Here is a 27,683-nt window from a genome sequence, read left to right as displayed (position 1 = left end):
TTCTGAGGTTCTAGGAGTTCGTTAATTAAGTAAACTAATATTTATCGGGAGCATACTCTGGGATAGGCCTGGTGTTCAGTGTTAGGGATGCGTTAATGAAGAAGATAATGAAGGAGATAAGAGCACTGCCCTCAAGGAGCTCCAAGCTGGGCCGGATCAGAAAGGCAGGCAGCCACAGATGGCGGAGGGCTGAAGAGCAGCAGCAGATTGTCTTACTCAGAACTTTCCACTGCCCATTCCCTAGAGAATTAAGTCAAAGTCTTTAATATCATATTCAAGACACTTCACAAAATAGCTACAACCCATCTTTCTGCTATCACTTCCTCTCAGGCCTCTTACCACAACTACTTTGAACCCCCCCCCCCCCCCCCCCCCACACACACACACACACACACGACCTACCCCGAAGGGTGGCCACACAGGACTCTTGACTGTCTTCTGACCCTGCTTTGCATTTTCCTGCCTCCATTTTGTCAGTATTTTCCTCCCCCCGGGGGCTGTCAAATCCCAGCCTGGTCAAACTCCTACCCATGACCCATTCTTCAAGGCCCAGTTGAGGTTTTGCCTTCCTTGAAGCTTTGTCTGAGTCTCCATGCATTCTGCCCTGAGTTACTGTGTGTGCCTCAGTCTACCCCAGTACTCAGTAAGTTTGAGAGCATGAGGATGTTGCCTTTTATCTTATCCTGAGAGGTGCCCAGGCCTTCTGATGGCAAGTGCTCAACATATCTACTGAAGTGAAAGGCTAGAGCCCGGGGAGAGCACAGAGTCAAGGTAGACTTGTGAGTCAGTGAAGCCTTTGTGGTTGGAATCAGGAAAGGCAACCTAAATGTTCACCTCCTGGTGGAAGAATTCACTCTTACGGGACAGGGATGCAGGCCATACCAGGTATACACCAAGTGCATAGTAAATATGGGGTTTAAAAATACAGGGCATTCATATCTAGGCAACTTAGGTCACCCTATCTATAATGATAGCAGTTTCCATAGGAAGAGGATCAAGTCTACTCTCACACTTGGCAGTTTGGGGAGCAGACTTCCGCATTTCTACTGCATTATAATTATTATCGTTGTTATTATTTATCAGGAAAAGAGTTTACTTGCAAAGGTCAAATGGGTATAAAGCCTAAATCATCCTTGGAAGTATTATAGTGTCACTCGAACAGCTCTTGCTTTTAATTCTTTAACAATTGCGGGTGGGACTGCACCGTGTCGTTACCTCACCTTTGTTTGCGTTATCAAAATACGCAAGACGTTGCCCAGGACGACTGAATTCTTTGGCTCGACCGCAGCTGCAACACCACAGGTGCACACTTCCCCCTTTGGGATACGAGAGGATGTGGGTGCCTCTTCAGCCTAGCCGTGCATTGAAAAAGTCACGCCTGACTGCGGGGCGTTAGGCAGAGAACAGGGTCCCCAACTGACTGAACCCACCCACTAGGACGCTGCCAGGTCCCAGCCAGTGCTGCGCCTCCTCAACTCTACTGATGAAGAAGGGGGGCCAGGGCCCCCAAACCGGGTAGTCTGGCGGCGCTCGGCTCTCTCGCTCCCCACGCACTTCCCGCCTCCTCGCGGGTCCCGCGCGTCGCAGGTGTGCAGAGCATCTCCCGTGTCGTCTTCCCGCCTCCTGTCCCCTCCTCCCCGCCCCGCCCTCTCCCCGGCCGGGGGAGGGGGAGAAGGATATGAAGATCTGAGTGGCCGAGGGCGGCCGGGGCGGGGCCGGGGCGGCCCTGGAGGCCCGAGGCAAAGTCGCCGGCAGGGCAGGCTGGGCGCACCAGGAGCGGTGGGTGCTGCGTGCGCCCGAGGACCCGGTGGGACCACTTGGCCGGCTCAGGATGAGGACGCGCTGGACGACCCCTTGCCGCGCGGCAGAGCTCCTCGTGCTGCTCCTCCGGTGCTTCGGACTGGCGGAGCCCTTTGGCCGGGCAGGTAACCGCGGGCGCGTCCGCCAGCCGGCCGGCTAGGGGCCTCGAGGCAGCCAGGTCTGCCGACTCTCCTTGCTTCGGGTTAGGGCTGCGCTCCGAGGTCACGTCACCTCTGCTTTCCTCAGGGTTCTGGAGCCGGGCAGGAGAGCCGAAGGGGAGGTCTGGGGACAGGGCGTTCTATTGCCCTTGGAGGCCGGGAGGAGGGCGGGGTGGGGCGTGGAGGGCAAAGTGTTTCTGGTGTTGAGGGCAAGGAGTCCACGGTAGGAGCGGCACAGAGTCTTTTCTGGAAAGGTTCCCCGCCCCCTCCTGGTCCTCTCCTCTAAAATCTTGCTTCCCTGAAGTATGGGGCCTCTCAACACCCTCTATGCCCCATCATACCCGTCTCGCCCCTCCTTCATCCCTTGGTCTCCTTGGCCACTCAGTGTCAAGTGCAGCTTTCCACCCACGTCGCCAAGGATAAGCAATGATTCTCCGACTTTAGTGCGCCCACAGTGTACGTCAAAAAAGAAGTCAAGTTAAGCCCTGTCTCCTAACGTGACCGAGATCTTGACTTTGTTATGATACCCTCCCCCCGTGCCTCAAGCAGCGACCCTTACTTCTAATTGGCTTATCAGCTCCAAACGACCCCTGCGAGGCTGACAGTCACACGCTGGAGCGCAGTTCGCTTGCCGGGAGACCTCCTGAAGCAGAAGCACGACCAGGAACAGACGCCCTTTGCTGATGCCCTGGGTGGTGCGAGCCCCACCATCTCCCTTGGCAGGAAGCGGAGTTTGCTTTTACTTTCTCTTTTTGCCTTGGTAAAAGGTGTGCTCAGGACTTTGTTTCTTAGTCTGGCTGTGTAATGAGCAATCAGTGGGCTGTCCCCACCTACACTTCTGTCATCTTGTCTCTATGAGGAAGTAAAAGATGGTCAAGGTAGTTTTTTAAAAACTTCAGGTTGCTTGTAGCTATTTTCTTTGCAGCTAAACTAAGTGACTATCTGATTTAGACTTTCTTCAGAGACTGATAGGAAGAGGTTCCCCAGAGTATTGAGTGGCATCGCCCTATCTACATGAAGGACCTTTTGATGGACCCTGCTCAGATTCACGCTTCTCGGTTCTTCTTTGACCCTACGTGTTGGAAACTACCAAAAGCCCTTTATTGCTGTGACAATTTTATTCTGCCTGCCCCCCATCCAGGGAGAAAACTTTCACTGCAGCAACTAACTACAGTCAAAACACACTAACCTTTCAGTCACTAAACTCCTGGTTTCCGTCTACATCTGTTTTAGTCTTGTCTGTTTTGTCTCCCCCACAGAAATCAAAATTTCCTTAATTTTTGCAATCTCTACAATTCCTGGCCTTTCTCATCAACCCAAAGCAAAGAGCAACAGCTTAATTCCATTCTCCCTGCACCGGGTCCTCGCGGGTATTTGTTTTCCTACAACTTTCCTCATCCTTAGCAGCTGCTGTGATTGGCTTACACACACCCTCAGACCAGACTTGTGGCCCTATTTCAGGGAAGCACTGGAGTTTTGAAACCCCACCCATTTGGGTAGCTTGTTTGGCAGTGTGTCAGCTTGACGATGCTGGTAATGGTGTGCGCTTTGTCACATGTACGCAGCTGGGTTTCTGCAGGTGGTCTCAGTTGCTCAGATGCTGGAGAAGTACCTCTGTGTCCTTGGGGAAATGCCAATTGCTTAGTTTATTTATTTATTTATTTTTTGCCTCCTTGGAGAGCTAACAGATTGAAATAAACAAAATCTTCAGGGACTCCTGAGGTTTTCACCAGCCCACACCACCCAATCTGAACAACATGGCTTTCTGACTCCTCATAGACCGCCACGGTCCCAACTGTCACTTCAGGACCTGTTTTTGAACTAGCAAGCCCAGACTTCTGATTCTTTCCTGTTGCACCTGTGCACTCCGCACACATGGCGTGACTTCACAAAGTGCTTAACAGTAAGGGCTGTGGAAGTTCTCCTGAAACTAAAAATGCTGCCATCTTCATCCTTCCTGCCTTCCCAAGCCATCTGCCTCTCCATTTGTCTGTGGTCATGAAATGTTGATGTCCAGCTTCTCTTTGGAATGTGCAAGGCTCTCTGGTTTAGGACAAGACAGGAGTTAGTTAATGATCAGACAATAAGAGAGAGTTTTCCTTTGATTGGTGTGGAAATACTAAAAATTCATTTTCAATTTCTGATTATGCTACTTAGCCATTTCCTCTCAAACACCACGAGAATGTTTATGTAAAATGAAGCACATAACAAGTGGTACTGGGGCTGATGAGGCTTCTTTTCATCAACGTCTGCTTTTCAGACTTGTCCCAATATTGTATGTGGAGGTAAACATTAAAATTCCATTCAGGACCAGTCTAAGGTTATAAAGTGAACAAGATGCAATATAAGGAATAAGTAAAGAATCTGTTTTACAAATTGCTCTGTAATTACCTTTTCAAAGTGTAATACATTTCTGAAATATTTTATGTACACTTATTTAACAGATTTTCTAAATAAGCAATTATTTTAGCACTTCCTCAGTCCTTCTTCCCATTCTTAGCACTTCCTCAGTCTTTCTTCCCACTCTTTTTTTATTTAAAGATTGGCACCTGAGCTAACATCTGTTGCCAATCTTTATTTCTTATCCCCGGAAACCCCAGTACATAGTTGCATATTCTAGTTGTAGGTCCTTCTGGTTGTGCTGTGTGGGACGCTGCCTCAGCATGGCCTGATGAGCGGTGCGATGTCTGAGCCCAGGATCCAAACCGGCGAAACTCTGGGCTGCCAAAGTGGAGTGTGAGAACTTAACCACTCGGCCAAGGGCCGGCCCCCTTCTTCCCACTCTTCAACCTACTATCCCAATAGGGTTGTAAGACTGAGGCACACTGAACAGCTCCTGCTAAGGGTAAGGAAAGATATGGGGAAATATCATGAGAAGGCAAAACTTTCCCTAGCTTATGCATTATGTATGAGCACTTTACACATACATTACATATGAAGACCAATAACAAGTTTCCTTAAGTCATATCAATAATTAATGTCTGTGGTAAGTGACCACTATAGGTGCCAAATGTTGACATTACATACTTGGTTAAAATACAGATTTAGAATGAGGCAAGTATCTCCAGTAAAAGATGTTGCTATTGGGCGAGAAGTTTGGCAACTCCCCTTTAACATAGCTACTCCATGCTGCTCCATGCCTCTCCTGTAGTCTTTCAGAGTTGCTACAACCTTGTTAAGTCCAGAGTGTCCCAGAAGTAAAACACATAGTAAATGGAAAAGGGTAAAATATTTTTCTCTTCCAAATAATATTTATAAAGCAGCACTGTCACCTAAGTGCACATGCCCAGTACAAATGGGATTAGAATAACCTAAAATGCTACTAGCATTTGCATGACATAATAAAGTTGCGGACATCTGTTCAAGAACAGTATGCGAGAACTTAGCAAAGACTAGTAAAACCTGCAAGGGTAGGAAAGTTTTTGGCCTTGTGTAAGCACAAGATGTCAGTACCGGAAGTGGCTTAAATATCTTATACTCCACTGCTTTCATCTTACATTGAAGATGTGAAGACCCTGGGGAGACTAGATGACTTCCCCAACATCTCCCAGCTATCTGGTAGCAGACATAGGTCTTCAGTCTAGGACCCCTAATTCTACGTTCCACTGCTCTTTCCACTGTGCTGAGAGCTGTAGCTACTCCATTGGATTCTGCAAAGGCAATTTGAAAAATCTAGAACTCCAAACTGCAGGGGTAGGCACAGCTGCTGCTTGTCCAGTTCACCTGTATGGGGTCAAGGGGCACACAGCAGAGTGCTCAGGAAAGAGAGCAATGAGACTACAGGGTGGGAAAGGCAAAGGTTCCAGCAAGGGTGGCGGCCACCCATTCTCCTGCAGGAGCAGGCTGCTTTTTTTTTCTGCAGTAATTCCTGATACTTTGGAACACAAGATTTATTTTGGAGAGGTGAGAGAGAATAGTTTGGAAAAGAGGTAAGTCACGGGCCTGAGTCACTATTGGATATGTGGGAGAAGGACATTAGAGAAAGTATAAGGAATAATCTTCTAAGATAGTGCATTTTCCCTTTTTCTTAACTATCCTCCCAAACTGTGTCCATAAAGTAGAGAATAGCAGAATGATGTCAAAGAAGAAAGAGTGAGGGATGGAAACTGCTATAGCAGACATACCTAGTTGCAACCCTATGCAATATTTTAAAGTACAGATTTGAAAACAGAAATAACTTAAAGTTTTAAAGGATTTTGTTGTTCTTATTGTTTCTCTTGTTGCTGCTGCTTTTCTTTCTTTTTCTTTTTTTTTTTTTTTGTGAGGAACATTGGCCCTGAGCTAACATCTTTGCCAATCTTCCTCAATTTTGTGTGGGATGCCACCCCAGCGTGGCTTGATAAGTGGTGCTAGGTCCACGCCTGGGATCTGAACCCGCAAACGCTGCCAAAGCAGAGCACGTGAACTTAACCACTACGCCACCGGGCTGGCCCTGCTGCTGCTATTTAAATAAAAAAAATTCTGTCCAAAGTTCAAACTAGAATTAGACTTTATTTTATAGTTATTATTTACATGGTGAAATTTCCCCTCAAGTCCTTGGTATGCAAATTTTTAACCCTGAAAGCCTGTGAATTATTATTAGAAAAGCTGTTTACTGTTGGTAAAAAGCAGTGATTGTGAAACTGGCATCAAAAAGAAAGTGCCTTTTGGGAACTAAAATTTAACAGGTCCTTCTGCTGAACCCTTGGTTCATTGACAATGATTATTTAAGTTTGTCTAAAATATTTCAGCTGTACTCTCATCAACGTGAAGTTCTGTGCTATAACTTCAAAAGATTTTGTTTGGAAAAGTACTGACCAAATTGTTCAATTGTAGTTTGCTGTAATAGATGTGAATCTTGCTCCGGAAACTCAGGTGCACAAGAAACAATGCGTTGCTTTATTTTCATAAAACCAAATTAAATTTTATTCTGAGGTCCCATTCCACCAGGTTAACAGAAGTTCCGTGCCTGTCATTCCTGAGATCTTCCCCAGCTCATGCAAAACTGCCAGGGGAACAGTCAGGGAGGGCGTTCCCTTTGGCCTTTAGCTCACGCTGGTTACTTCTGAGTTTCCCTTGTCCAAACCCACTGGGTCTTGAATCCTGTGGCTCAGGGGATTCCCGGGGCTCAGGTTTGGCCTCCCTAGGTGATCCCCACAGTCAGTCCCTCCAGTCCCTCCCCAGGGGCTTCCCATCACCTTCCTGGAGGTGCTGCGATGGAGTTGGCAACAGGTCCCCTCTACCTTCAAAACCCAGACCTCCATTTCCTCTCCTCCCTTTACCCCACGCTTCTCCTTCTGCCCCCTCAGAAGTCTCCCCATCTCCTCTGAGACACATCAACGTCATGTAATAATTTCTCCTGCCACAGTAGCTGAAATGTAAGCAAGACAGAATTGCGGTCCCGAATAGGTTCAGGATATTTTCTGTTGACCGTAGACCACCTGTCCAAGGAAAAGGAAAACTAAAGAGCATATTCATCTCATTAAATAAGGGGTAAAAATATTTCATGGAATAACAATAACAAATATGCATACTATTCTAAGTGCTTTACATGTGTGAGCTCATTTTATCCTCACATCTACCATGGGAAGTACTATTTTACAAAGGAGGAAACTGAGGCACAGCGTTAAATAACTTGCACTGATCAGCTGGCTAACAAGTAGCAGAGGCAGACTATGAATCCAGGCAGATTGGCTCCAGAGCTCATCCCCTTATCCCACACTGTATTGCCTCTCTGGCTACCTCTGTCCTCCAACCTTGTGTGGTACATTAGAGTTTATACAGCTTGGTACCCAGACTCTGCTCAGCAGACAGGTCCAAGGCACATTGACCACATAATCCAGAATCCTGAAATGTCTTCTTTGACTGTCTTGCCGCAGGTAATGATCCCTTCACCATCGTCAATGAAAACACAGGCAAGTGCCTCAAGCCACTGAATGACTGGATAGTAGCAAAGGGCTGTGATGAAAGCAGGGATCTGTTATGGAAGTGGGTATCCCAACATCGGCTCTTTCATTTGGAATCCCAGAAGTGTCTTGGCCTAAATATTACCAAATCCACTGATTCCTTGAGAATGTTCAGCTGTGACTCGAATGCCATGCTGTGGTGGAAATGTGAGCACCACTCTGTGTATGGAGCTGCCCAGTACAGGTTGACTCTGAAGAGTGGACATGCCATAGCAAGTACAAATTCATCTGATGTCTGGAAGAAAGGAGGCTCAGAGGAAAGCCTCTGTGAGCAGCCTTACCATGGTGAGTATTGGAGAGGAACTTTGACTCATCTGCTGCTGTGTTTGGTAGATGCGACATTGAACATGCACAACTGACCACAAATAAAGTCATACACTGGTAAGGGCAGTGGGCTTAGCATTCAGTTCCAGGCACTATGGAGTAACTTAGCTACCTTTGTTAAGTTGGTGCTATTTGCCCCCTTTTACACGTAAGGCTAGGAGAGGTTAGGTGTCTTGACAGAGGTCACACGGTCATTCTGTGGCGCCCTGGGATTTGAAATCTCTCTGATGCCTAAGTGTATGTACTTCCTACTATAACATTCTTAGCTCAATAGGAAAGGAAACTTGAGAGTAACAGGAAATCCTTCTGACAGGATAAAAGTCAAATGCCCTAGTAAAGTCAAACCTATTCTAAGTGAAAATAGAAGAAGGAAAGAAAAAGAAAAAAGGAAACGTACTTTTCCTTATCTTCAGATTTTTATTTAAAGGAAAAATTTGAAAAGCCTCATCTGAGGTTATTTCTTTTATTTTGGGTGTGGTACCAAACTTTGATGTTTGTGTTTATGAGTCAGCATTTTAAGAGTGGACTTTTTCTAGTTTGCTTCCAAAAATAAGTAGATGAATATTGCCTTTAGGAGAGCTGATCATAAACTTTGTTCTGAGTCTAGAAACTAGATTACAATGAATTTCCAAGTTTAAAAAGAATGAGTAGATTTTTTAAGCCACTAAATGTAATTAGCTATCACCCAAGCAAATCTTTTTTCATTATCTTGCTCTAAATTACATCAAATGTTGATATAGAGATATATATGATTATGTTGTCTAAGTCTTAACTATTATCTCACCTTTGCTCTTCTTTGCAAATTTGCATAACTTTACAGAGATTTTCCTCTTCTCTTAAAGCTCATTTAAGCTTAATTTGGCTTCCCATGCTTTCCGTTATCTGCACACATTTTTCTCCTGGGGGAAACTTTTTTGTTTCCTACTGAAGATGCAGCTGCTTCTGTGACGTCAGGTTCTACCGTTATGGGGAAATACCAGACAATTAGAGAAAGCGTTTTCCTTTTCTTCAATCCTCTACCCTTGAGTAGTTGAACAAGTCTGTTTCTGCTAGCCAGCTTCCTCCTGACCTTAAAAAGCAATTGCTTTCTGGATACCACTTAATGGCAAGTGTAAATTTGTGCTATAAAAGCCTTTCTCTAACCTGGCAGCTAAGAAAAAACATCGAACCAAACAAAATGCCTTTTAAACTGGATTTGACTTGTTTCATTGTATTTGTTCAAGGATCAGAAAGGATAATTTTCTTGGCATGGCTTTTTCTGTCTCCTGCCTCTAATTTATTTTTTAAAGATTGGCACCTGAGCTAGCATCTGTTGCCAATCTCCCCTTTTTTTTTCTCCCCAGAGCCCCCAGCACACAGTCGTATACTCTAGCTGTAGGTCCCTCTGGCTCTCCTGTGTGGGACGCCACCTCAGCATGGCCTGATGAGCGGTGCTAGGTCTGTGCCCAGGATCCAAACTGGTGAAACCCTGGGCCGCTGAAGCGGAGTGCAGAAACTTAACCACTCGGCCATGGGGCTGGCCCACCTATGTGTTTTATTTTATACGTTTATAATATTCTCCTGAGGAGGGAGCCCATGAGCTTCACACAGCTGCCGAAGTGATCAATGGCACAGAAAAGGTTAAGAACCCACCTAGGGTACCACCCCAGAGAGAGCAAAACAGTGCCACCAGCAAGAGCCTACCAGGATAAAGTGTGTCTTGGCCTTACCAAATACTGTATTTGCAACACTAAATTTACAAAAAAGAAATTTAGAAATTTCTAAGAAAAGGTACGTGTAGTTCTGACTCCTCAACACATACCTCAAGTCTTAATTTGCACAGAGGCCAGGGCCAAACCTGCCTCTTCTTCTCCATTCCTCTCCAGGGGCCTGGTACCACCCAATTTATATATGTCAGAAATCTACAAGTCACCCTAGAGTTGTCTTGCTTTCCTCTCCCACTGTTCAAATTTAATCAAATATTAAGTCCCAGCAATTTTACTCTTTTAAACTTATGTAGACCCTTCCCATTCTTAGGTTGAAGACTGCTGTCTTAAGTTAGGGACTTTCTCTAGGACTGCTCTCTCAGACTCCATCTATTGGCCCCTGCCACCCCTTCCTGTCCAGCTGCATAGAGATAAGAAAGATAAGATGCCTGAGTCCCAACAAAGTCAAGTCCAGGGTTGCCCAGCTTGTTACAGCAAAGCTACAGCTCAAAACGAGGATTGCATTCCCTCATACAGCTTCTTTATTTATCCCTTGGTTTTTGCTCTATAATTTTTTTTGCTTCTAATACAAGAACATTTATTTGTCATTGTGTCCTGGGTTTGCCTGTCTTTCCAACTCCCATCCTGTGTGAGTCATGTTCATCTCAGGGAAAATTTTCATTGTATAAATTTTATGAATAAACTGCTTTTGACTGGCATCCAGATATGCCTTTATATCATTAAGGTATCTTGACCTCACTAGCACTCTTCAAATTTGAATGTTTGGTGAATCATGCAGAGGAAATAGACTTTTAGTGAAGGGATGGCTATAGAACTATCTTAGAAGCCTGCCAACCTCTTTAACCATTGAAGCTATTTTGTCTTCTGTTACCGAAGAAATTAATGTTAGTTTTTCATGTAAGCACCTCATCTCACAAATCTTTGCTTATTACAGAATAAGCTGTTGTTTTAAGGTTGCCGTCATCATAAATTCGAACATTCAAAGAAGATTCTTCTCAGCAAAGCATATTCTGGTCCACCAGAGGTCCAGCAGCAGAGAAGAATGTGTGAGAATAACACTCTTAGTGAATAGTTAGCATAATTTAGCTGTTATGGTGGTTTTTATACACTTATTCTTCAAAGCATATTGTGAGCAGGAGAGCTTTTTAATTGAAGCCCAACTTTGAGCTATGAAACATAACTTGAAACCTGAGAAGGCAGCCAATGATGTCACAAGTTGTCCTTATGTCAAGGGCTCTAATCAGAGAGCCAGTTCTCATTGCTGTCACAATGGAGTGACTGAATGTTTCAGCTAACTACTCTGTGAAAATGAGGATTTCACAAAGAAGGATAATATTTGCCCTACTGATCTCAGGGGCTTATGGAAAAGAGAAAGTGAAAGAAATGTATGTGAAAGCACTTTGTATTATAGAAACATGAGGTTTTAGGGGGAAAAAATGATGGTTCTACAAGTAATAGCCTTTGTGCTTAGGGACTTTCCTTTTACGTGTTGTAATATGGGAAGAAAAATTGGTGATGAGCTATTGGGAATTTTGGTATGGTTAAAAAAAGCATAGATGATAAGCATGATTCTTATAAAATATAATGTCAAATTACTCTTTAACAGAAGTACCCTGTTCAAAACCATTTCTGTCAGTGGAAAACAAAACCAGCGTTCCTTAAAAGATTGTTTGCAAATAAAAGCATCTAGGTTATTCTCACCTTTTGCTTACTGCTGCTTAATACATTATAAACTATTAAATTAAGTCTCACACTTCACTTAAGTGAACATTTGAGAATAATAAGGGATATGGAATCAAATACTCTCTTAAGCACACTTTTAGGCAAATCTATGAGACATTTTGAGGGACCCTAATAGCCTGGTAAAGGGTGATAAGATCTGATTACTGTGCATTACCTAATAGCCCTTATTCGATCTGGTAATGATCATTGTTTTAAACAAATTAAGGATATGGAAAAAGGTGACCGAAATAACTGCAGAGTTAGCTGTTCTATAAAAACGCTTTTCCAAGAGAACCGTTATCAACGTAAGTTTTGAGCACTTCCTCTAGCCTTTCCAGGCATGTTTGAGATTAGAATGATTTTTCAGTTTTTCTTTGTGTACCAGGGAAAATTATTAAAATGAAAAGCTAGTTCTGCTATCTCGCTGGCCGCCAGCTGGTCCCATGACTGCCCAGTTGAGGCTGGTTCTTCTTTCATAACCTGAATTACCATGTCCTGCCCCTCTCTAAGAATCCACTCAAAGAGCCAGCAGCTCTTCCCCCCATGTCCTCAAAACCCACAGCCACAATCCTACCATCAGCTTATGAACAATAGGGCCATTTGTCCACCTCTCTCACTCCACAGTTGGTTCCAAAGTCCACTGCCGCTCTCAGTGATTCCAAGGTTTTTTTCTGGCCTCACTCTTACAAAAGAAAAGAAAATAGAGTGTAAATTTAATCTCAGGGAGGGCACCCCTTCTGCTGAAGTACTCTGCCAACCACTGTAGTCAGTTGATCCTTACTTGATCAAGCCAATATTACCTAGCTCTTCCTCATACCTCAATAAGTGAAGCTTTACATGGATTATCTCATTGAATCCTCATAAACAAACCCATGAACTAGATACTATTTTCCTAATTTGCAAATGCAGAAACTAAGGCTAGTAGAGGTTGGAGACCTTTCTCATAGCCACAGAGTTCATGATTAGGGGAGCTAGCATTCAACTCCAGACGTGAGCAGTCAGCGTCCATGCTCTGAATTTCCACACTGTGTAGCCTGTCCAGATGCTATATTCTCATAATTGAAAACAACGATCTTTCTTTCAAAGCAGTTTTAGAAATTAGTTAACTGAAACCTAATATCTAGTTTTTAATTTTTCTTTTCTTTACTTCCTCCCCAACCCATAGAGATATACACCAGAGATGGGAACTCTTATGGAAAACCATGCGAATTTCCATTCTTTGTCAATGGGACCTGGCATCATGAGTGCATTGTTGATGAAAATCACGGTGGGCCATGGTGTGCAACCACCTTAAACTATGAGTATGAGCAAAAATGGGGCATCTGCTTAGAACCAGGTATGTATGGGTTAGTAAACTTTATGTATATGGAAAGAAAAGGATACCATTTCTGTGAGGCAAAAGGGAGGAGGAAGAGTCCAAGATGACTCAAAAGTGACTGCAACAAATATTATCCTAGATAATGGGTATATATTTGAAGAAAGAGGGAGAAGTAGTATGTAGCCATAAACTTGCTTTCAGAAGTAGGCCAGGAAGAGAACCAAGACAGGATGGTGTCATGGAAGATTAAGGATGAGGGAGTGTTCTGTAGCACACATACCTCAGGGAGAGGGAATGGAAAAGGCATGAGCAGTTAGGAAATTGCTGCTCACCTCTAATAGAGCCACTTCAAAAGACTAGTAGTCGTAGAAGCTGGTTTATAGTGGACTGAAGCGTGGAAAAGAAAAAGAGAGCTAAGGTGGTGGTTTGAGGGTGAGATAGGTTGAAGAAAGACTATTAGGATAGTGGAGACTTAAGTATGTTTATGGTCTGAAGCAAAGAGTAGGGGACAAAAGAGACAAAGGCCCTCTCAAAATTGATGACATTGGTCCCTCTGTTTTTCCTGTATGTTGGTCAGAGCATTTTTCTGATTGCTTCTTACTTGAAGCGCCAAAGGATTCACTGTTCTTTAGAAAGAGAGAAACCAAACTAGCAGTTGCATCATTATCTGGTATATGACTGAGACATATTTTCTCACCGATCAGATGAGAGTTACAGGGGATCACAGTATCTGACCAGTGATAGGTGCTCAAAAAATATTTTTTAATGGGCAATTGGTTGGAAGCATCGATAGTAAAGAGAAAGGGAAAAGCTCCAGACTTAAGTAATAAGAGTTAATACCTATAGGGCCCTGCCAGGTGTCAGGTACTATTGTAAGCACTCAACATATATTAACTCATTCAATCCTCACACAACCCTGTAAGGTAGGGACCATTATTTATCCCATTATACAGATGAGCAAAGTGAGGCACAGGGGAGTTAAATTACTTGCCTAACGTCACACAGCTAGTAAATGTCAGAGCTAGGATTCAACCCCAGGAAATCTGGCTCTAAAGTCCTTGCCCCAAACAATTACATTATCCTGCCTCATTCAGTAGCCAACCCCTGGCATTAGTAATGCTGCTCCCTCCTTAAGGGAGGCTGAGCTTCAAAATGCAGAATTCTAAGCAACTTGAAGAGGTTATACTAAGCCAGTGGTTCTCAAACTTCAGGGTGCAACAGACTCACTTGGAGAGTTTGTTAGAACACAGATTTCTGGAGCCTGCCTCCAGAAATGATGATTCGGCAGATTTGGGGTGGGGCCCAAGGATTCGAAGTTTACTGAGTTTCCAGGTGCTGCTGATGATGCTGATCTGAGGACCACACTTTGAGAATTATCTAGGTAGAGGCCCAGGCTTTCCAACATCTAAAAGATAAAAAGCCAATATTTGCTTCAGCTATAATTGATAACAAGCAGAGTTTGGCCAACCAGGCACCAATTTCATTTAAATCTCACTGTGGTCTGGACCAGAAATTTTAGATGTGAAAGGGAACTTAGAGGTTATTGAGTGCAAACCCTCATTCCTCAGGTGAGGGACGGCAGGCCCGGATTGATGAAGTGGCCTGTCAGGGTCACCACGTTCATGTGGAGCCTCATGGAGATCCCAGGATTCCTGACCCTCATTCCCCAGTGTATTTATCCCACTCTACCTTGCTTCCTTGACTGGCATGTGTCTCAGTGTCTTTAGCCTCCTTTGGGTGGTCGGTGGGTGGGGGGGGGGTGTGGATTACTAATGCATTCATATGCCTCCCAGAGCTATTTTTATGGAAGAAGTGAGACTGAGTTTCTCAAACATGAGGACTGCTAAACCATGGAGGTTGTATTTTATAGCAAACACAATGCCATCCCACTGGAAGCTTCTGGATTTACAAGCATGGGGCCTCAGTGGTAATAAGGAAACTTTAGGCAACTTTAGGTGCGAATCCATCTTATTTTGTTTTCACCAAATGTCACAACAACTTCTGTTACTATTTAGGCCATTTGAAAGTGGCTGAAGCAGGAGTGTATGCCATTCAGAAGATCAACAAAACCAGACTTAGAGACCAGTGCTGTGATTATAGCTCTGCCACAAACACCCCTAGATCTTGGTTCCCATCTGTGAAATGAGGATGTTAGATATGATCTCTAAGAACCCTTCCAGCTTAAAGGTCCATGAGTCTAATGTGTGATATGTGACTGGTTATGGGAGATCCTTTGCAGAACCCACCCATCCGGAGCTTGGGACACACTCAGCAAAGCTCACATTGTGGTTTTCCTCTTGTAGGGAGTACATGGCTCTGAGTATATTTTTGAACCAGTTGTATCAAGATCTATATATCTTGTCCAGGAAACAGCTTGAAGTTTCTTTGTCTGGAATTATACGTGCTTTTTAGATATTTGTTAAAGAAAATAATATGCACATTATACAATGTACATATATGTTTATATACATATGCACACATATATCTATGTATACATGTATAATGTTAATTATATAAATTATATGTCATCTATTAAAATATTAAGGAGAAATTTGGACTTAGTTTCTCAAATAAGGTAGTCACTTGGGCTCTAAATCTTGGGCATGCAGCATGTCTGCACACACACACACACACACACACACACACACAATGGTTTTACTTCAGGCCGTGGGCAAACCCCTCTGCAGTCTGCCACCATTTTCAGGTGAGCTTGTTTTCCATCAGTTCAGGGGTGTGACAGTGTGAGCACAGTTGAAGGCTCCTACCTTTAGGCAGAGGGAAGAAATAGGCTAAAACATGGCATTGTATTTGATAGGGGATAAAGGGAGAGTGGAAGATGGAGAGTGGAAGCTTTAACCAGACTGGGTCATTTGATGTCCTATAACTTCAGTATCTTTGTGTAACCAAAGAATCAATATATGGTCTAGTTGAGCAAGTGGCAGCCTCAATTTTAGCACATCCTAAGAGTATGCAAATTGAATTGCAGTATTTGTAAGCATTCTAAGTAAAAGAAAACATTATGCCCTACTTTATGATCACTAATGTATCTTTTTATCAACAGAAATTGGCTGTGAAGGTAATTGGGAAAAGAACGAGCAGATTGGAAGTTGCTACCAGTTTAATACTCAAGCAGCTCTTTCTTGGAAAGAAGCTTATGTTTCATGTCACAATCAGGGAGCTGACTTACTGAGCATCAACAACGCTTCTGAATTAACTTATCTTAAAGGTAGGTTTAATTTGCATGTGGTAGAGCAAATTGCTGAAATTGTGATGCTGTCTGTCTTCTATTTTCGTATCCAGGTATGTTGTTTTGTGTATATATTTTTCTATCTACTCTTGGGATTTAAACTTCAACAGTGAAGCCCACAAGCAAGAAAACAGTGACTATAATCCTATTCCATCCATTGAAAATGCACCTCATGATGGAGACTAAAGAGAGGTTAATGTTCAGAAAATGGGTGGAGTAGCAAGATTAAACTGCTACCCTAAACTTAAGTGAAGGGATTTGAAAAAAGGTGAACATTTACTCTTTGAACTTTGCTAAGTAGAGAACTCAGGAAGGTAAAGAAGATGGCTGAGTCATACTGGATGGCCTCAGTAAAACATCCTCACGTGAGTAAATGAGTCCAGTCCTCAGAAATCCTCAAGTGGATTTAAAGACGTGGACAGATGGAGTGGATAGCATTTTGTTTTGTTTGTGAAGTGGTGATGGTAATTTTTTAATTTTTAATTATGAAAACTTAAATCATGTAGGCAGGAATAGAAAATAACCTAAAAGAGACCTGTGTAACCACTACCTTGATTAAGTATATACTAACATTTTGTCATATTGCCTTACATGGATTGATTCCCTCCCTTCCTCCTCTGTCCCAACTCCTTTCCTGCTTCCCTCCCTTTAAAGAAATGCAGTGTTAACAGAGTCAAAATAACCACCCCTTGAGTGTTTTACAACATATATGTGTATAAATACTATATATGTTTTCATTATACTATTGTTCCATGTTTTAACATGACACGAATACTATCTTATTTACCCACGTGTAAGTTTATCCATTGTTAACTACTGCTGTACAGTATTACATTGTATGAATAAACCAGGTTATCCATTCCCCTATTGAGAAACAGGATGTTTTCAGCTTTTGCTATTACAAACACCTCTGTGAGGAGTATCCTTGTATGTGCCTCATCGGGCAGATGTGTATAATTGCAGAGTGATAGGGTGCATATCTCTTCACCTCTAACCAAAAATTCTAAATTGCTTTCCAAAATGGTTGTATTAGTTTGCTCCTCCACTAGCACTTGGCATTATCAGACTTATTAACTGACTAATATGTTGATGTGAAATGATACTTCATTTTTGTTTTACATTTCCCTGATAATAAATGTGGTTTTGCATCTGTGTTTATCAGGCATTCAGGTTTTCCCCTTGTAGTTTGCCAATTTGTATCCTTTGACCATTTCCTATTGATTTTTTTGCTTTCTTCATATTGATTTGTTATAGTTCTTTATATATTCTGGATACTAATCTTTTGTTGTGGGATTATAAATGTCTTTTCCTAGTCTTTGTTTTTTTCACTTTATTTTTGTTGCTTCTTATCATAAAAAATACGTTAATTTTAATTTGGTCAAACTTATCAATCTTTTCCTTAATGTTTTATGCTTGTTTATATTATTTAACAAATCCTTCCTTAGCCCTAATATGATAAAGATATCTTCTCATATTTTCTTCTGTTTATAGTTTTGCTTTTCATATGTACATCTTTAATCCAACTGTAATGTAATTTATAGAGGTGGGTATCTATCTTTTTCCACATGGATAGTCAGTTGACCAAGCACTATTTATTTCATGTTTTCCTCTCTGATTTGTTATGCTGCCTCTAATAAATATAAACTCACCTATTATATGTGGGTTGTTTCTAAGCTCTGCATCCCATTCATGTCATCTATTTGCCTGTCTCTGAGTCTGTTCCACAGTTTTAATTACTCCAGCCTTACATAGTAAATCTTGTTTTCTGAGTGAGCAAATCCTCCCTCATTCATTTTTTTTCTTGAATTGTCTCCGCCATTTTTTTTAACTATTTATGTTTTCATATGAATTTGAGAATTCACCTTGTTAATCTCCATGAAAAACCCTGTTGGGACTTTGGAATTGCATTGAATTATAGTTAATTAGGGAAGCACTGCTGTCACTATATTATTAGGTCTTCTTATCCAGGAAAATGGTATGCTTTTCTACTTATCTAGGAATTTTTTTTTTGGTGAGGAAGATTGTCCCTGAGCTAACATCTGTTGCCAGTCTTCCTCTTTTGCTTGAGGAAGACTGTCCCTGAACTAACATCTGTGCCAGTCTTCCTCTATTTTAGATATGGGACACCACCACAGCATGGCTTGATGAGAGGTTTGTAGGTCCAAACCCGGGATACATGTATTTCTATTCCTCTCCCTACAATGAGAGACTACAGGGCCTCCACATGAACCTCCATTCACCTTTTATAAGACTATTAAGTTCTTTGCCCACAGAGATGAGTATCAAGGGTTGTTTTTTCCTTTTTCACAAAACTCTAGGCATTATTGCTGTATATTAAACAAACACTTATTGATTGATTCAGATAAATCCTGTCACACTGTTTCATAATTGTGAGTATTTGATAAATGCTAGCTATGAGCAAAACCCTAATATCTCCAGATAAATTAAATAATTTAATCATCATTTCAACCTCATAAAAGAAGTATTTTTATCCCCCTTTACAGATGAGGAAATTGATGTTTAGAAATAATAGACCCGGGGCCAGCCTGGTAGCGCAGTGGTTAAGTGTGCACATTCCACTTTGGCGGCTAAGGGTTTGCTGGTTTGGAGCCCGGGTGCAGACATGGCACTGCTTGGCACACCATGCTGTGGTAGGCATCCCACATATAAAGTAGAGGAAGATGGGCACGGATGTTAGCTCAGGGCCAGTCTTCCTCAGCAAAAAGAGGAGGATTGGCAGCAGATGTTAGCTCAGGGCTAATCTTCCTCAAAAGAAAAAAAAACAAAAGAAAAAGAAATAATAGACCCAACATTACACAGCTAAGAAGATCCAGAATTGAGATTTGAAATATCAACATGTATAACTCCAGAGCCCTTGCTTTTTACTATACTACCTACTCTTCTTACATATCTTTATTTCTTTTCATAGTTAAAAGCCTACTGGTCTTTTGCATGGTTTTTGGCTAAAGCTTTATTCAGACCTTCTTTTTTACTTATAGCTTTAACCTTTTCCTGTGTTGTTTGGTGCTTGAATTGATTGACCTCCAGAATGCAAATCTGTCAAATAAACCTAACGGGCTAGTGTTTGGCAATGGAATTCTATTTCAGACCTTACTGTAACCTTACAAAAAATGCCATGGAGAGCAGAAAGTGCCAATAAATTTAAATCTCCCAGAATATAGACATTTTGGAATTGATGACTTCAGTGAAGGAGAAAAGTAGCAAAATGTGACTGTCAACACCCTACCCAACAATCTAATGATGCATTTGGAGGAATGAATGTTGCAGGATTTCTTTTTGCCTCAATTTTCTTTAATAAGTCATAAAAGTGAGGTAATATATTAAAGGACCCAGTTGTCCTCTACCCCTAACCAGACACTCCATATTTTATGTTAATCAATGATTTTAGAGGTATATCCCTTTCTAATATTTCAAGCTCCTCTTTCACTGCGAATGCTGTTTAGGCATATCAGTATGCTTAATTGTGATTGCTGGTTTCCCAAGACCCAAAAAAAGCTATGCTTTAAATCTGAAACTCAGAGTATCCAAATCTTGAAAATTTCTTGAAGTTTCTATTCTGTGCTTGCACTGAAAACTACTGTGTATAAACGTTGGACTTGGAGTAATGAGGCTAACAAAAGTGAATCAGAGATTTTGTGATCAAAGTGCTTGATTTAGTTGGGGAAATGAGAGTCGTACATGTGCAGAACATAACGGAGAATGTTATTGCCAAACGACCTCTGGTTTGGTAGCTAGAGGTTGGATGGGACCAGGGAATCTGCTGTCAATAGAAAAGCAGAAGCAGCCCCTTTGAAGATAAGTCCCATGCAGTCTGAAAGAGCATCCTTTTTCTCTTCTGCCTGCCCCATACCTCATTAGTTTCGTTTTGACTTTGTTTTGCTAACACAGGGCCACAGGGGTGAGGGATTTGGTTTCCTCATACTCACGGGATTTTGTTTAGGTGTCAAATGTCCCATGGCTCTGGACTTCCCAGGGCGCCTCTAACCGCAGATTCACCCCAGAGCTACAAAAGAGGACCTGACAGTCCCCAGAGCAGGAACACATTTCCATTCTTTCTAATTTGCCTCCACCCTGAGAGGCTGTTCACTATGAGCTACTTTGACAGGTGCCTGATGGCTAGGATACTTCTAAATCAGGGCCTCTGCTGGCTGTGGCCTTTCTTATGCCTTAGAAGAAGCTGTTCTCTGTCTCATCCCAAATGCATGACCATTATCAGGCCCTGTAGTCTCTCATTGTGGGGAGAGGAAGAGAAATATATATATCTAATATATAAGATGTATCTGTGTGATTTGCATATCCATACTTTAAGAACCATTCATATGTATATAACATAATGTACATATAAATTATATAAAATATAATTATATTTTATATGTATATAAAGAGATATATAGATTATATGTAATACAATAACACATAATTCCCTGGGAGGAATTAAGAAACTATTATCAAGAGTTTTACTGCTGAGAATATTTCAACAAATTTATAAAGATTCCAACCCATTAGCTCTTCCTGTTTGTCAACATCATCCTTGTCTCGTGTAGACCATTTCGTCAGTTGCTTTGTCTCTTCCACCTGGCCCTTGATATCTTCAAATTCTTCCTTCATGATGTTAATGAAGTCTTACCAGATTCTTCAGTAATTCTGTTGACTTCCTTGACAGTGGGATGAAAATCCTTAGAATCGTTCACACATTCTTTTCATTCTCTTTCCAATACATGTGGGTCCTATACAAGCATGATTGCTCCCATTGCTTGTGACCATATGCATACTGAGTGGCATATCTGCAATTGGCCTCACTATTTAAATTATTTCTGCTTCTCTATCTTTCTCTGTCTTTTTTGCTGATCACATCTGGTTGTCAAATAATAAATTTGAATGATACATCTCCACCGTAGCATGTATATGTGTGTATCTGTGTCTCCCATTCTGTATCTCCAGCCTAAATGTCTCCTTTGGACTCTAGAACTGTATATTCCATTGCCTACCAAACAGCTCTCGTACATATTTCTGAAACAGTCCTGGTAACACTTTACCATTTTGGAGATCCGTATCTGTTTCTGTCTACTAGACTGAAATCTTCATGGTGGCCGCGACTTTATCGTTTTGGTTTTATATCCTTAGTACCTGCAAATAATATGGCCTTAATGAATTTAAGTCAGTCTGGTATGCAATCAGATCTTCAAAATCAAGATACAATGGAAACTTCCTTTTCTATATCAGTAGAAGAGAGTTAAAAATAGTGAAACAGTTATTCTGAGAAGATTCTGTTCTTACCTTAGAAGAAAAGGGATTGGACAAGCTAATGGGAAAGCAGAATTGAATTAACTTATCAGCCTTTGGGTTTCTCAATAGTCTGAAGTTTTGTTGTCTGTCAGGAGCGCCTGCCTTTTGTGGATAGACAGCCTCCTACAGGAATTCCTGCCTTACAATCAAGGCCTTCAGATATTTTTGCTATTAGTAGAAACTTAAGTCTAGCTTAGATAATAACTTAGCTAATTTTGTGGTTTGTTAAAATTATGTAATTTTTACAGAAAAAGAAGGCATTGCAAGAATTTTCTGGATTGGCTTAAATCAACTGTACTCTGCTAGAGGCTGGGAATGGTCAGACCACAAGCCCTTAAACTTTCTTAACTGGAACCCAGGTAACTGCTCCCTCCTATACTTACTCTGCACAGAGCAGAAACTTCAAAAAAAATAAGAGCTTCCTACTCCCTGAGAGCTTATAAAATTTTCAAATCTTGACAACTCTTACTATGATTACCTCTCAGAAGAATTTTTTTCCTAAGCTCTTCTTTATTATGATACCATTATAGCCAAGTTGAACCACACCATGGACAACTAAGCATTTATCTCTAACCTTTAGAGGAACCCTACATTTTTAGGTAAGAGCAGAATGAGCCCTATCTCATGGCCCAGGAGCCATTCTGCATCCCTTAGGGGACTTGATATATATGACTGACCTATGTTGTGTTTTATCTGCAGCTTAATTTTAATAGAGAAATATTCCCTTACTTTAAAGTTCTTGGAGTGAAATAAGTCAGAGGGAGAAAGTCAAATACCATGTGGTCTCACTCATAAGTAGAAGATAAAAACGACAAACACACACATAGCAACAGAGATTGGATTGGTGGTTACCATAGGGGAAGGGGGTACAGGGGAGGTCAAAAGGGGAGATTAGGCTCACATGTGAGGTGACAGACTATTATTAGTTTTTGGGTGGTGAACATGATGTAATCTGCACAGAATTTGAAATATATTATGATGTACATCTGAAAGCTATATAATGTTATAATCCAATGTTACTGCAATAAAACAAATAAATATTTAAAAAATTATTGGGATCTCCCACTGTGGCACCCCCATACTGACAACATAATGATTATATTTTATTACACAAATAAATACCTTAAAGAAAAATTTGTAGTGAATAAAACAAACAAAACCCTAGTTAGCCAGGATTTTTCCCCCCAAAAAAAGTTCAAATACCTTTTTTAAAAAATGAAATCTTAGACTTCTGACCAAAGTAGAACCTAAAAGTTAACACCGACTTCAGTACAAAAGTATTCTGCACACATATTTAAAAAATGAGTTAAACACAATAAAATACCAATGAGTCATTTTAGTTTAATGAAATTTCATTATTAGTAAATCTCTATTATCTCAGTAAATAGAATCTTTAAAGATAATTTATTCTTTAATTCAAGGCCTTAAAGGAATTATAGAATCATAAATTAGTATATTTATTGTACAGAGTATCAGATTACGAGCTACTGAGCACAGGATGTGACACGGAAGTTGTTTGGGGGCAGAGGTTTGGTTTTTGGTTTTTGATTTAAAATTAACTACAGTATGTCAGAGTGTTTCCCCCTGTGTCCTACATTTTAGAAGAAAAACATATTTAAGCACATGATTGTCCATTAAGGCTTATACGTTTCAATTTAGTAGAAGGTTTTAACTATTTTATGAGTTCCCATAAAAGCAGAAAATTATGAATACAATTATTTTTTCTAACCACTACTCTGGCCCTAACCTTCTCCTTCTAACTCTTTGAAAATCCTTTCCTTTGAGATGTGCCGAGTGCACCTACAATAGGTGGGTCAAGCTGTGCAACAATGGATGCCGCGTCTGGTCTGTGGCAGAGTTTTTCCTGTGAAGCTCAACTGCCCTACGTCTGCAAGAAACCGTTAAATAACACAGTGGAGCTAACAGGTATCTTTCTCACCTCCTTGTACAAATAGATCTTAAAATTACAGTTTCATGAAGTCAAGTAATCCATTTCAAATACCTGTTTCCACCTTTCCTTCACCTAATCTTGCCAATGCCAAAAAGTGTTTGATTTTGACCCTGTGGTTAGATATTATCAACTATATAGGAATAAAGCTTTGGTTTGATACATGCCCATAAGAAGGCAGAGATATTCTCAATAGGAAATATATTTCTGTTCACAAGTGGCTCTTATTTCTCTAGAGCAAAGCTTCTCAAAGTATGGTCCCAGGCCAAGAGCATCAGCATCATCTTTACCTGTTAGAAATGCAAGTTCTCAGAACCTACTCCAGATTTGTTGAATCAGAAACTCTGAGGGTGGGACTCAGCAATCAGTGTTTTAAGAAGCCTTCCAGGTGATTCTGGTGTACATTCAAGTTTGAGAAGCACTGCTCTATGGCCAGGTCTTATGTGTTACCTGCGCCTGTGAGAGGTCAAAAATGATGGACACAGGAACATTCCCAGGCTTTCCCACCTCCTGCCCCACCATGCCCACCCCTCCTCTCTCCTTCTTTGCCAGGCTGGTTCTTTAGATCTTTGTGTTGGTAAATCAGCTGGCAAAGGAGACAGAGGTGCAGAAGGACAAAATGTCTACAAGGAGGGACTTTTTTCTGGGGAGTTTGGGGGTAAGTGAGACAGAACCGCTGAAGTTTGGGGAGCAGAGAAGTCTGAGTCGTCTTTGAAAGGATGGGGAAGAGGAGTGCCTTACTGTCTTGCACAGGGCCCACCATATAGCTGGTATTTGATTAAATCCTCACTGAACAAGAAAAACTAATACTCAGAACTAAGAGGAGGGCCCGCCTGGTGGCGCAGCGGTTAAGTTTGCATGTTCCGCTTTGGTGGCCTGGGGTTCGCTGGTTCAGATCCCGGGTGCAGACATGGCACTGCTTGGAAAGCCATGCTGTGGCAGGTGTCCCACATATAAAGTAGAGAAGATGGACATGGATGTTAGCTTAGCGCCAGTCTTCCTCACACACACACAAAAAAAACTGGGAGGAAAAAAGGAGGTTTTAAAATGTCTTGCTTTAAGGAATGTTGGTGGAAGAGAAGACAGCATAAAACTTTTTATCCACATAGGAGCATAAAGCTATTTTTTAAGATTAAAAAATAAGTATAGAGACTAAAGAATGTAGGGGGATGTTTTAAAATAATAGGAGAAAACGAGCGTTCATCTTCCAAGTTGATTCAAACTAAATTTAGCCCATACAACAGAAGGCATAAGAGAAAAGACAGTACAAATGAAAATAAATCAGAGTGGCTGAGATAGATCAAGTAAATATCCTGTAGAGCGATTATTAAGTAAATCATGATGTTTCCACATGATTAAATAGTATGAATTTATTAAAATAACTTTGCCAGCAGAAAAATACAAAGAGCAGAATAATATGCCTACTTATTTTAATCTTGTAAAAATATGTATTCATAGAAAGAGTAGAATAGGAAAATGATTGTTTTCAGTTCAATTATGGTTGATTTTGTTCCTCTCTTCCTTTATCGTAATTGTAAAATATAATAATAATAACAAGTGCTGTTTCAGAACCTTAAAGTTGATTGAGTTATCTTGCAAGGGTGAGAAGCTAGTTGAACCTGAATTTTATCCTTTAATAGAAAACAGACTGTCTACGTTTTTAAGATGCTGTGTTTTCATACAACAAATATTCCAAACAGTTCCAAATCCATGAAGTCTGAGTAACCAAACAGCTTTCTAGTTCTATTAATAGGGGTACAAGTATTTTGTGTGGTTTTGTATCTCACTCTTTGTCTCTAGTCATTCTTGACCATCATTTGAGTGAATTTTATCGTGGTCAAAACAAAGCATCACTAATTCCATGAGGATTACAGGTCTAGCAGAGAGGAGGAAAGAAGAGATCCAGAGATGCCCTTTGCCCTTTCCCTCTGTTGCTGCCATGTCTTGGGTGTGGAGTGTACAAATGTCTTATTCTGTTCCTTAAATCTCTGCCTGTCCTTTGTTCAACAGCGAGCATTAATGAACATCCGCTTGCTAAGCTGACTGTACGTGAATAAGAGGCTCGAACTCATAATCTCTCAGAGGCAGAGACTGGAGGGGAACCTAACAAGTCCCATAGCAAGGAAGAGATTTGTCAGCACCTGGCTTACCCCACCCCTTTCTTCTGTCTACTAGGACTAAGGGCAATCCCTCCTTAAATAATTTGAGCCCAGCCACGTAGCGTGTTTGTATCACATTAAAGTTATATCATTATCTGAATCCCTGCAGTCACTCTTATGATGCTATGTATACATTAGGCACCACATAAATTCACGTCACTGTACTATCTGACGTCACATTCTCCAGTTTTCCAGAAGCCTTATGATTCAAGAAAGAAGAATTTGCAGTGTTATTGATTCTAAATAGATGTATCTTTACTGGAATACAAATAGCTGCTTTCTCCCCAGATGTCTGGACATATTCAGATACCCGCTGTGATGCAGACTGGCTGCCAAATAACGGATTTTGCTATCTACTGGTAAATGAAAGTAATTCCTGGGATAAGGCAAATATGCACTGCAAAGCCTTGAGCAGTGACCTCATCAGCATTCATTCTTTAGCGGATGTGGAGGTGGTTGTCACAAAACTCCATAATGGGGGTAAGTTTTTAAAATATCCTATTTTGGAAGTTTAAAACATTTTAAAGTATCTCTATTTTCAGACTCTTAGCAGGAATGAAAACTTACAGTTTGATCCTTTAGATCGGCGCTGCCCAACAGAATTTTCTGCAATGATACAACTATTCTATAATCTGTGCTGTCCAGTACAGTAGCCATCAACCGCTTGTGGCTTTTGAGCACTTGAAGTATATAGTGAGGGAAACTGAGGAACTGAATTTTTTCTTTCATTTAATTTTAATTCATTTACAAATTTAAATAGCCACATGTAGCTAGTGGCTACCAATTTGACAGTACCACCCTTGTGAATAATTTCCCTCTTCTCATAAGCTAAATGCTATTTAAGTTGCTCCAAACACTTAAGTGATGATTGTTTCACTTTTGAAATTCTTTGAAAGCTAAAGACTGAAGAACAAAAATACACTAAACTGCCAGTGTTCAAACCTACTCCTAGGATTCACCAATAATAACAGCTAATAGTAGAGTTCTATCGTGTGTGAGCATGATGCTAATTTTTTTTACCTAGGAAGGCAGCATAATCATTCCAGGGCAGTGATGGACAATATTCTTATTCTAATTGGAAATCTATGATTGTATTTGTAGAATTTCATTATTTCCCAAAAACAAGGTTTATCTAACAGGTATCAGAAACACAGCCTATAGGTCATAGTACAGCTGTTCCCCCTGTGGACTCTACCTGCATAAGTGACCTCAAACCCCTCATCACCCTGCCTGCCTGACTTGCCCACATTTTAACAGATTAATTAAGAATACAATCTTCTGCATTAAAATTTTAAAAGAAATAAAAAGAGAGAATACCATCAAGGCTCTTAAAACCCCGTATCAGAATGTAAAATCAGTAACATGCACATATTGAAGTATACAATTGAGTAAAACCAAGCCAACTAAAACATTTTTCTTTTAGATGCCAAAGAAGAAACATGGACAGGCCTTAAGAACATAAATACGCCAACTTTATTTCAGTGGTCAGATGGTACTGAAGTTACTCTAACATATTGGGATGAGAATGAGCCAAATGTTTCCTTCAATCAGACTCCCAACTGTGTTTCCTATTTAGGAAAGGTACAAAACCTGTGGTTTATTTATATTCTTATTGTTATTCCTAATAATAATATTAAGATTACTTTGGTTGGGATATTTGTGTTTAAACTGGGAAAGAAAAGAAAAGGTACAAGCCCTGTAGATTGTCTTTCCAGTAGCTACTGAAAAATAGATAAATAAAGCAATGACTAAATAATCCACTTCCTGTCTGAAAGTATCTGCTGGTCTGAAACAGATCAAGAGAATCCCTTTAGAACTCAGATGTTTGTGCCAGATTGGTTCTAAAAACCTGCTTTTTCTCAGGACCATCAGTGTGATATTTAGCATGCAGCCATAATTTAACCTGAAAAATCCCATCTTCTGAATTCATCTTCAGATTAAGTTTTATATTAATCCTACTTTGAGAAGTGAAAAAATATTTTTATTAAAAAATTAAGTCTAACTTTGCTCAGAGAACATCCTACTCCCATAGAATGCTTAAAAATGTAT

The 27,683-nt window shown here is 40.9% G+C and overlaps 1 protein-coding gene across 2 annotated transcripts in view; it reads left to right on the top strand.

Annotated features, from left to right (window-relative positions):
* The first annotated feature begins 1,318 nt into the window (after positions 1 to 1,318).
* LY75 (lymphocyte antigen 75) overlaps positions 1,319 to 27,683 on the top strand; it is a 129,912-nt gene continuing 103,547 nt past the window's right edge. Inside the window, exons 1-8 of one of the 2 annotated variants that reach the window (XM_046658362.1) lie at positions 1,319 to 1,925; positions 7,817 to 8,188; positions 12,821 to 12,991; positions 16,035 to 16,199; positions 21,776 to 21,886; positions 23,313 to 23,453; positions 25,923 to 26,114; positions 27,058 to 27,215. In XM_046658362.1, the coding sequence (XP_046514318.1) occupies positions 1,832 to 1,925; positions 7,817 to 8,188; positions 12,821 to 12,991; positions 16,035 to 16,199; positions 21,776 to 21,886; positions 23,313 to 23,453; positions 25,923 to 26,114; positions 27,058 to 27,215 (1,404 nt within the window). In that variant the 5' untranslated portion in view covers positions 1,319 to 1,831. The remainder of the gene's footprint in view (positions 1,926 to 7,816; positions 8,189 to 12,820; positions 12,992 to 16,034; positions 16,200 to 21,775; positions 21,887 to 23,312; positions 23,454 to 25,922; positions 26,115 to 27,057; positions 27,216 to 27,683) is intronic. The other variant, XM_046658363.1, reaches the window with a different exon arrangement.

Source organism: Equus quagga, chromosome 4 (assembly GCF_021613505.1).
Source record: "Equus quagga isolate Etosha38 chromosome 4, UCLA_HA_Equagga_1.0, whole genome shotgun sequence".
Classification (NCBI taxonomy): domain Eukaryota; kingdom Metazoa; phylum Chordata; class Mammalia; order Perissodactyla; family Equidae; genus Equus; species Equus quagga.
This window is presented reverse-complemented; position numbering and strand designations above follow the sequence as displayed.